Below are 10,699 nucleotides of genomic sequence, written 5' to 3'. Positions count from 1 at the left end.
ATAAAGACTCCACTTGCCAGTGCAGGAAACAAGAGAGACGGGTTTCATCCCTGGGTCAGGAAGATCCCCTGGAAGAGGGCATGGCAACCTACTCCAGTATTCTTGCCTGGAGAATCCCATGGACAGAGGAGCCTGGTGGGCTGCAGTCCATAGGGTTGCAAAGAGTAGGACACCACTGAGGTGACTTAGCACGCACACACATGATCCTTACCATTGTTAACAGAAAATTTTGAAGATCCTATATAGAAAGCTGAGACTATTTATTCTGATCATGTTATAAATACTGTTTCTAAACATTTATATTACCATATAGTCAGATTAATAATGATACATATATTGTACTTGTTTATTGATCATACCCTCTTCTACAATGGAAGCTCCCTGAAGGCAGTGATTTTTTTTTACTGTTTTGCCCACTGCTTTATTTCACAGCCCAGAACAGATTAAGGCATACATATTTCTTGAATAATTGAAAGAATGAATTATTTTACTGAGCAATAAATGTGCTATTGGTGCTCAGAAACTATTCATTAATGGTAATGATACTTGAAACATATAAGTCTGGAGGTTTCCCCAGTGCAAAATAAATATGTGTAAATCACCAGATGGAACATTTCTAATATGAGGAGACTTCTCAGACTAGTTCAGCGTGAAAAGGAAGTCAAGTTTAAGAATATTAGAAATGAAAAAAATTTATTCAAGTTTTCAAAATGTGTCCTTTTAAAATTTTAGCATGTTAATTAGTACAATAAAAGATGGGCTTTCTTTTTCTAAATTTTTATTGTGGTAAAATATATACAACTTAAAGTTTATAATCTTAATAATTTTTTTGTTATTTTAAAATATTGTCTGTATCCTCTGTGTTGTACAATATGTCGTTGTAGCTTATTTTATACATAATAGTTTGTAGGTATACAGGTATTAGTTGGGCTAATATAATCAAGTAAATAAAGTACCATTTCCTCTTTTCTAAATAAAACAAGTGGTGGCAGACATCACTATTGTTCATCAATCTTTGATTTTAGTTGTAGTCACCTGACAAAGCAAGTCATGTAAAATGCAAGTGGAGAAAACTTTGTGCCATTTCTGGGCAGAAGTATTTCTGATATGAAGGTACCATAGCATCTAAGTATTCCAGAATGCTGAGCTGACATTTGGAAGACAGCTTCCTCAGAGAGTTTCTTGGAACCACAGTTGACTGTGTATAAGCAACAAAGTTTTTGCTGATTCGTAACTAGCATATTATACTGAGATTTGGGGACTGGGTATTACAGCATCATAACCTAGTCTATACTGACTAATAAGTAGGTTGACAAGATTTCCCCCTACATTTCTAATGGAAAGTTAAAGTAACTATATATATCTGTAAAAAAATTTTGAAATAAAGTGCTATATCCACTTTATTGGAGACAAATAATGCCTGGCGACAAAGCCATATATACTCACAAGGTTTTGAAAATGGAGAGTAGGAAGTTACAGAGAGGACACTGATGAGTTTTAGGTTCCTTTAAATCAACCTTAAGTCTAATATGAGGAAAGACTTCAAAGCTGCATCTGAGATACTTAAGAATAATCCTTTTGAGTTACCTTTATTATTGCCTAAATGTTTTTTCTTTTTCTCGGTTCTGTCCTTCTACAGAGATATGTGCCTTCTTCAGTGATCTCTCCAGATTGACTTTTTTGGGGATGGGGGACATGTTAATTTTTCCTGGTCAGTGATACCCTGGGCTCTCCTGGGTGATGTTTTTTTCCCACCAAAGGTTGCTATCAGGTATTTACAGTGAAACTCTGAATCCTTGTCTTTCACATTTTTTGAATACTTGCTGCCACTTTACTGGAGTACCTTGCTAAAGATATGTCTGGCTTCCCTTTCTGAAGGAAAAATTTTTAAAGTAAGGGGGAGTAGACTGGGGTACGGCAGGTGACTCATCCATCAAATGAAGATTTATTCGAATACTGTTATCTGTGATAAAGGAAACAGTTAAGAGTCACAATTTCAGAATAACACTGAAAGAATTTAAACAGGCATTTCTCAGTACTGCCATTGTTTTCTTTGGTATTTCATTAACATTGTGTGTGGGGTGGGAAGGGGCTAGGGGCTCTGGCACAAAATAAGTGAAAGGGAAACAACTTTTATTTCTAGTCGGATTTCGCCTTACCTAATAAGGGCAGCCACAGACATGTTGATTCTGTTCAATTCAACAAGTATTTTTTGAGTACCTTTTAAATGCCTACTATGTATAAACAATGGACAAAGAAACCTGCCCTTTGAGAGTTCACCTGGCTGTGGTGATCAGCCTTGTGAGAAAAATGTTAAATTATTTGCCTTCCTCAATTTTTTTCATACAGTTCAAATATAAACTTTGGTCAAACATTCAAACATATGGTGAAGGCCTGAAAGGAAGGATCATCTTCACTTTGCTGAGATGATTTTGTTTAGTTTTATTTTTAAATATTCATTAAAACTACATACAAAAATACAGTAAATCTACCAGGTCCACTGATTGGAGATATAAGCATGATCGCATGGACCTGGTTGATTTATAGATCTCTCATGGTCTATTATTATTGTTATTATTAAAAAAAATTTTTTTTTTTAATTTAGGGTTTGAGGGTCATATCTTCAGGAGAAAAGCCTTAAGGCTTTAAAAACAAACAATGGAGAAAGGCCTCTTCCCTCGGAAGGCTTACACTGCCGCGTTGGGCACTTACAGAGCAGGCAGAAAGTCAGTTTCTCCAGACTGCTTTCTGAAGAGCGTTTCTATTTGTGGTCCTGGTGATGACACCATCTTTTCTCCTCAATAGTGGCGGTTCCAGAATTTCTACATAGCCCGAGGCATTGACAGGGTGAGCAAACTGGTTGAGAACCTGCTCGCACACTCGCCGAATCTCGAGGAAACGTCCGGTGTCCGTCTCACGGTATGTGGGTAAGAGGAGAACTCAGCCCTCCCGCCATCGCCGGGTCGCCAGTGCACCGGGGACGCCCCCACTCCGCGGGAGCGGCTCGGGAAGGGCACCCAACCAGGCTAAAGTGAGCGTTGGGGCGTCAGGCGAGGGAGGCAAGAGTTGCACGAACCACTTGTGGGGTCTATTACAGCTACCGCGAGGGAAAGGGTGAAAAATCACTCATGAAGGACGAAGATGTTGACTTCGCCGAGCAACAACCGCTCTCCTTCCATCACCCAGGTTCGTCACCATCGCTCTTCATCAGGCCGGGCAGAACCTATAAGGCATCACCAGCTAGATCTAAAACTAAACCAACCAAACGACTTTCCAAAGCCTCCCTCCACACGCTCTCTCCATCGCGTTTCAAACGCTAACGTCGCGGGCGAAAAGAGGCTGCACAAGTCACGTAGAAAATTAGGCTGCCCCTTTCCATGGCGATAATCGAATTAGCCTCAAATGAAACGTGAAATTGGACTTCGCCGGCTGTGGGGACAAAGCCACCACCGTCCCTTGGCTCGGAGAGCGCGGCGTCTGTGCCCACCCTGCCCAGGCCAGCCCCGGCCAGTACCGGCGGCAGGGGACAAGGCTGGCGCTTGGCCAGGGCAGAGCCTCCGCGGGGAGAGCGTGGACGCGCCCGAGGTTCGGGTCGCGCGCGGAACAGGCGCCGGGTGGGCGACTGCGGGGCTCTGGACGAGCGCAGAGGTCCTGCGCTAGCGAGCAAACGAGGAGGGAGGAGCGCAGGGGCGGGGTGGAGGGTGTGCGGGAGAGAACGTGTGAGCGCGCGTGTGTGCGCGCGCCCGGCGCCCGCCCGTCCGCGTCCGCGCGCTCCTCTCCCCGCCCCTCGCCCCCTCCCTGCAGCTCCCTCCCCTCCTCCCCCCGCCCCGCGCTCCAGCCCAGCCCCCGGAATCAGTGCAGCTGTTGCCGTGCAGGCTGCGGATTCCTCCAGTCCCTCCCTCGGCCGCCTCTCCGCCCGGAGCGAGCGCGCAGCCCCGCGCAGCAGCGCCCACTGGTCCCGTCCTGTGAGCCCCGGCCCCAGCCGCGGACAGCCCCGCGGAGTCGCTTCCCGGCCCACCCGCCCGGCCGCCGAGGAGCGGGAGGAGGACGGGACCCCGGCGCCCCCACCCCCCTATCCGCGGGAGGTAGGTAGGGGGCCGGAGGCTGGAAGATGCCAACTCACTGGGGCTGCCTCCCGGGCTGGCTCCGGGGCGGCGGGAGGAGGGGCGCGGGCCCAGGCCGGGAGGACGCCGCTGCCCCGCCGCTGCCCTACGCCCGGGGAGCGGCGTGGGGGCAGGGAAACTGCAGAACCCGGGCGGGGGCGGCGCGGGGAGCCGGGTCCCCAGTGCTTCTGAGTACTCGGGCGGTGCGGGGCGGGGGTCGGCGGGCTTCTCAGTGAGGTGGCTGCACATCCGCGGAGCGCACCGCGGCCGCCTAGCCTCATCCCCTGGGCCGAATCCTCGTTCCTCCCTCCGCCGCCTCTTCCCTCCAGCTGGGGGCCGCTGCGCGGGGGTGGTTGCGGAGTGGGCAGACGCAAGGGTATATTTTCAGGTGCCCTCCCTCTAGCCCCGGCTGGTGGCGAGCGGGGGCGGCGTTGACAGGGCCGGGCTCTGAGCGTAACGGTACGGGGGATGCGGCCAGGCGTGGTCCCGGCTGCGCCGCGCTGCAGCTGAACCGGAGGCGGCGGCCCGGCGCCCCCACTCCCGCCCATCTTCACTCCCGCCCCCCGCCCTCCCTGCGGTCCCTGCTCTCCCAGGGCTGGGCGGGAGCCGCCTCGGGGCGCGGAGCTGCCGCTGCGCCCGCCCTTCAGCTCCTGCCACCCTCTCTTCAACAGGTTTGTGCCAACGCGGGGACCCTCCGGGCCTGACTTTGGGGAGGTGAGCTGAAAGCCCCTATGGTCATCAGCCCTCACACCACGCCCGCGGCCCTCTTTTGCGGGGAGCCTTCCCTTTGTTTTTGTGATAGGAAAGATGCCAAGTGCCTGCCATCAGATAGGGGTGGGGGGGAGGAGGAGTGTTGTGGGGCTCGGTACACAAGCTGTGCCCGTTATTTTTCCAGTCAAAAGCTGGGCGAGATAGTGAGTGAGGAGAGGGCGAGTGTGGGGGGTGCTTCGGCAGAGGAGGAAAATGGATTCAGTAGGGTTTATCTGGACGGGGATGTGATTTTTTGGCAAGATGGATGGCTCCCGTTGCCTTCGCCGTGATGCAGCACAATGCAGCAGTATCGCAGCCTCCCCTGCTTCTCGCTGGCGGGGCTTGGCACGGCCACTGGGCGCCTGCGGCCCCCGCCCGGCCCCACCCAGGCCCAGGGCTGCCCTTGGCTGAGACCCGGAGCCGCTTCTACCTTGTCATGCTGCTTCAGCTGGATGGAGCGTAAGGAGGACCAGGTCACCTAGCTGTGAGGGGGGGAGGCTTCTCTTGGGGTGACCCCCGGCTGCCTCGCCTGTTGGCCGTTCTGGGATGAAGGGGTGTCCTGCAGTGCTAATGCGGGGCAGAGGGAGTCGGCCTGCGGCTGCGGACCGGAATGTAATCTCTAACCGAGGGACCTCAGCCTCGGTAGGGAGGGGCTGCGGAGAGGACCCGGCCCCAGCGGTGTGCGGAGGCCATGGTGCACTCTGTATTGGGAGTCTCAGCGTCTTTTGGTGGATCACCTGTAATCCGTAAACCACAACCCAATTCTCCATCAATTTCATCATATGTGGAAAGTTGATATTTATTAATTGAAGCGTTACAGCTACGGGATTACAGTACCTCTTTGATCAACACTATGAATTTTTCCTATAGGAAACCATTTTTTGAAATGAAACAATTGATATATTTTAGTTCATATGTCCCTGAGATATTTTTAAAAGATATTAACATGCAGTAGATTGTTTTAAAAGGAATTTACATACGTTTTTGACAGATGGTAAATGATTTCTTTAACCTGTATTTGCTTTGTTTTAGTCGTTTGCTTTTTCTGTATTCAAATACAATGACATATTTGGATTCTTTATTAAGGATTATTTAGTAAATGAGTATTATGATTGATGGTACATTGGTATTCAGGTTGGTTTTAATAGACGGGTTGTCTTCCGTCATGAATAGTGGGATTGTGGTAGTAACTGACTGCGTTTGTTTGTTTATATGTATGTATATTTTTATGCACATTTTTTTTTTGCAGATGGGGACCGGGTGGAGAAGGGCAGACCACTAAGGCCTGTGTGGCTCTATCTGGTTAGAAGGAGACGTTCCAGCGTCCTTGTCTATTTAGTCTGGGGTAGTACACAAGGAATTTCCCTTCTAAATGCCACTTCTACAGTTCAGTGTGGGATGGCCAACGGGATACATTTCAGATTGTGCACCCCTCCCCCCTCCCCTTTCTAGAATGTAGAGGTGAAAAGGGAATTTCAGTATGCTAACTGGAAGGGAAGATCAGTGTTTCAAAGCAAGGGTGTGTCTGCTTTTATTTTTTAGATCTCTAATTAGTCTAGGTTAATGGCATTTGATTTTCTGTAGACCAGCCACAGAAGTAGAATCTACTGCAGACTGTGTGGTTTACGTGCCTCATTTTGAGTTTCAGTAATAGAGGGCCATTAAAATATAGAATTTTTTAGATTTGGGCTTCGTTGTTGTGCTGGTTGTATAAAATCATGTTGCATTGAAATGTTTGGGAGTATTGTTTCCATGGATTATCCAAACATTTTGGATTTACTATGTTGTAAGAATATATCCTGTGTTGATGTCACCAGAGGTTTAGCTGTTCTGACTTAACCAGGTGCAGAATTCTGTTAGGTCAAGCTCTTTGTAGCTCTGTTGGCTCTGGTCTGACCAGAACCTTCATCAGAGAGAATGAGAAGCATCAGGCCAGTGAAGAAAATGCTGTCACTTGGTGGTCTCCTGCTGTGCAGGCTTTCAGTAAAGAGCAGCCCTTGGATGAGAGTAGTAACAACTGTCTGTGATGTTGTTGGAGCAAGGGACAAGACCTTGCTCCCCTTGTGACAGACACATCCTTAGCAGAGACTTGACAGTGGCAGAGTTTCCCTGGAAGAGTATTGAAGTGGTTATTTTGTCTTGCTGTATGGATTTTAAGTACTACTAAACAAACATAGACATGACAGGTGGAAATTATTTGATATTTTTATTGAGATAGTAAACTTTTCATTTTAAAAGCATACTCTTAGAATTTTAAAGCCCAACATATATATTTTTTACATGCAGTGATGTTATGCTCCACAATTGTGTTGTTCTCGCCACCACTATCTGCATCATAATCAAGGCTTAATTAATGCTCTGTGAATATCGTTTATGGTTGTCCTGGTTTCTTCTATTGAGACTGTTGGGAATGTAAACCATTATTCCATAAGAAAAGAGCTAATACCTAGGCTGAAAGAGCTACTTCTTTAGATCTCTGGAGGTGAGTAAAACCTCTCATGGAGTTCTCTTGTAAATTTTCAGTCTTTGCTATTTTCCCAAAGCACCTTTTCTTTGCAAAAGACCTAGTTAAGTATTCTTGATTTTTGGATAGAGATGTCCTGTATCTAAGTTTTTGTAATGTAGGAATAACGTCATCAGTCTCTACTTTGGGGGCAGAATGAAACTATCTGTACTCTTATATTTACATTTTTAAACATCACCAGAGAAGGCATTTTCATGATATCTCACTATCATCCTGAGGTTCAGCACAGGATCATTTACAAAATGGGAGCTTGTTGCATATGCAAATTCTTAGAGGCCCAGTCCTCCCAAATAGCATTTGCATTTTACCGTGACCCCTAAGTGATTTGTATGCACATTAAATAAAAAAACTGCTCTACACCTTCAGCTAAGGGACCTCCGTATCAAAAGGGTCCTTCTAGTATCTTACTTCTCTTTTGCTGAAGTATCAGCACATTTCCCCCCTTGCATCATTAAGAAATTGATACACATACTATATATAATACAGAAATACTTTTTAAAGTTCTTCTGTAACTTTTAGGTGGAAGAGTTCTATTTATTAATATTATGTTTATTTAGACTAGTCAATTTCTTTAGGTTCTTTTCTGAAACACCTCTGAAGTTGAAAAAAACAATCTTCTCCTCCTTCTCCAGAAGATGGTGTTAGCTTTGACACAGCAAAACTGGAGTCCAGGAGGCTAAACCCCTGAGCTCTACCTCTGGCATCTTGTTTTTTCTTATCAGCTGTTTTTCCTGGTATATTCAGTATCCTGACCTTCTGGCTCATTTTTCCCCCCTTACAGTTGTTTTTTATTAAGTGATTTGTATATACAGAATAATGTTCATCAAAGATGCTACTGAATCATAAACCAGTGAACACACAGGCAGTCAGCACCTAGTTCAAGAAGAAGAAACTGTCATACATTCAGAGTCACCCATGTGCCCCCCTATCATCCCATCTGAAACAACCACAGCCCTGAATTTTGTGTTTATCATTCCTTTGATCTTCTTTATGGGCTATCCTTTTTAAAATTCTTACTTATTTTTTTATGTTTCTGAACTTTATATTATATAAATGAAATTATACTTTATGTATTCTTCTGTGACTTGTCCTTTTAGATTAACATTCCTGAGACTCATTCATTTCTTTGCTATAGTTCATTCATTTTCATTGCTGTGTAGTATTCCATCATGACTTATTTATTCTTTCTACTGTAGATGGAGATTTGGATTGATTCTAGTTTTTTTCTTTTTTCTTTTATAAAAGGACAGCTATGAATGGGTCCTCTGCATGTCTCTTATTAAGTATGTAGGCGTACATGCATATGCACACAAACATGTTATTTTTCTCTCCTTCTCAGGAATGAAATTTGCCAGATCATAGGGTATGTGCATCACCAACCTTACTAGATAATGCCAGAGTGATTGTACTGATTATATTCCTACTAGAAGTATATAGCTGTTATAGTTGTTTTACAACCTTGCCAGACTTCAAAATGTTGTCCAGTAATACTTGTGAAATGTTATCTCATTAAGCTCTTTATTTGAAATTTCCCTGATTATTGGAAGTTAAGTATGTATTATTGACCTTTTGGGTTCTTTCTTTTGTGAAGTCCTGATTTAGTCATTTGTCTGTATTTCTTTTAGCTATTTTCTTATTGACTGATTTAATATAGATTGTCTTATAATCCGTTGTGGATTTCATGCGTTGCAAAAACTACTTCCCAGTTTATGTTTTGTTTTAAACTGTGGTTTCTTTTGATGAGCAATCACTCATAATTTCAGGAGAATCATAATCAGGTTTTGTTCTTTAAGGTTTGTGGGGATGATTATGTTATTACAGAATAACTTTCCTTAGTTTGGGAAGAACTTAGATTTTAGAGTCAAATCAATCTGGGCTCAAATCCTAAATGCTGTTATGTACCAGCCATGTGCTCACATCTAGGTCCTTGGGTTAGTTCATTATTCTTGAAACCACAGTTTCCTCATAAGTAAAAAGGGAATAATACTTCCTCATACAGTTGTGAGACAGCAGCGTACAGTCCTGGGCACCTAGTACGTGTTTAGCTGATAACAGTTCCATTCCTTTCTCTTTGGACTACAAGCTATACAAGCCACTAACCCCCTCTTGGAGTGTTTTCTCAAAACTACCTTAACATTTTTATGTCAAAAGAGCTTTATTCTTTTATTTTTTAAAATATTCTGTTACCAGTGGAATTTTTATATTGATTAACACAGGCTGTGCAAGACCACTTAGTGAAAACCCTTTGTCAGTTCAGTTCAGTTTCCTGTTCTTGAAAGGAGTGCTTCTTCTTCTACCAAGAAGCATTTATATGAATGTAATGCCTTTGCTCCTACTCTAAAGTTACTTTCCAGTATGATTTTTAATGCAGTAAATAATTATTGAGTACTATCTCTTGCCAAGACTTGTGATTGAGTTAGGATGATGGGCTGACCTACAGTTGAGTAAGAATCAGTTCTGATCCAAGGACTGTATACTCCTACTGTATAGAATATGCCCTGTTGCTGTGATGGAGGACCCTGCCCATCTTGAGCCAGGCTGAGGAGGTCACAGGGCAGCCGGGAGGAGGGCTGGACGCCTTGTGACAGTTGCCGGCCTCAAGACAACCTGGCTCTTACAGAAGAGCAGGTTTGGACACTGGTGTTCAGTTAAGTTCAGTCGCTCAGTCGTGTCCGACTCTTTGCAACCCCATGAATTGCAGCATGCCAGACCTCCCTGTCTATCACCAACTCCCGGAGTTCACCCAGACTCACATCCATCGAGTCAGTGATGCCATCCAGCCATCTCATCCTCTGTCGTCCCCTTCTCCTCCTGCCCACAATCCCTCCCAGCATCAGAGTCTTTTCCAATGAGTCAACTCTTCGCATGAGGTGGCCAAAGTACTGGAGTTTCAGCTTTAGCATCATTCCTTCCAAAGAAATCCCAGGGCTGATCTCCTTCAAAATGGACTGGTTGGATCTCCTTGCAGTCCAAGGGACTCTCAAGAGTCTTCTCCAACACCACAGTTCAAAAGCATCAGTTCTTCGGCATTCAGCCTTCTTCACAGCCCAACTCTGACATCCATACATGACCACAGGAAAAACCATAGCCTTGACTAGACGAACCTTTGTTGGCAAAGTAATGTCTCTGCTTTTGAATATGCTGTCTAGGTTGGTCATAACTTTCCTTCCAAAGAGTAAGCGTCTTTTAATTTCATGGCTGCAGTCACCATCTGTAGTGATTTTGGAACCCAAAAAAATAAAGTCTGACACTGTTTCCACTGTTTCCCCATCTATTTCCCATGAAGTGATGGGACCAGATGCCATGATCTTCGTTTTCTGAA

General features: G+C 45.2%; 2 protein-coding genes across 7 annotated transcripts in view; one reads left to right on the top strand and one right to left on the bottom strand.

The window, feature by feature from the left end:
• Positions 1-761: 761 nt before the first annotated feature.
• On the bottom strand, positions 762-4,651 carry LOC147363306 (uncharacterized). Its single transcript, XM_086326897.1, has 2 exons — positions 4,124-4,651; positions 762-3,223 (listed from the first exon to the last, which is right to left on the bottom strand). Exons 1-2 carry the CDS (start codon positions 4,649-4,651, stop codon positions 3,179-3,181), a joined length of 573 nt encoding a protein of 190 aa, XP_086183023.1. The 3' UTR covers positions 762-3,178.
• Positions 2,734-10,699, top strand: part of SPTBN1 (spectrin beta, non-erythrocytic 1) — a 212,642-nt gene continuing 204,676 nt past the window's right edge. For 2 of the 6 annotated variants that reach the window (XR_015136915.1, XM_086326887.1), the window contains exon 1: positions 3,855-4,085. The gene's annotated coding sequence lies outside the window, so the exon portion shown is untranslated. Of the gene's footprint in view, positions 2,920-3,097; positions 3,187-3,854; positions 4,086-4,559; positions 4,818-10,699 lie in introns of those variants that run through there. The other 4 variants (XM_086326888.1, XM_086326891.1, XM_086326892.1 and 1 more) reach the window with 4 other exon arrangements.

Source organism: Bos grunniens, chromosome 11 (assembly GCF_055505025.1).
Source record: "Bos grunniens cultivar Pamir isolate PY7600 chromosome 11, Bosgru_T2T1.0, whole genome shotgun sequence".
NCBI lineage: Eukaryota > Metazoa > Chordata > Mammalia > Artiodactyla > Bovidae > Bos > Bos grunniens.
This window is presented reverse-complemented; position numbering and strand designations above follow the sequence as displayed.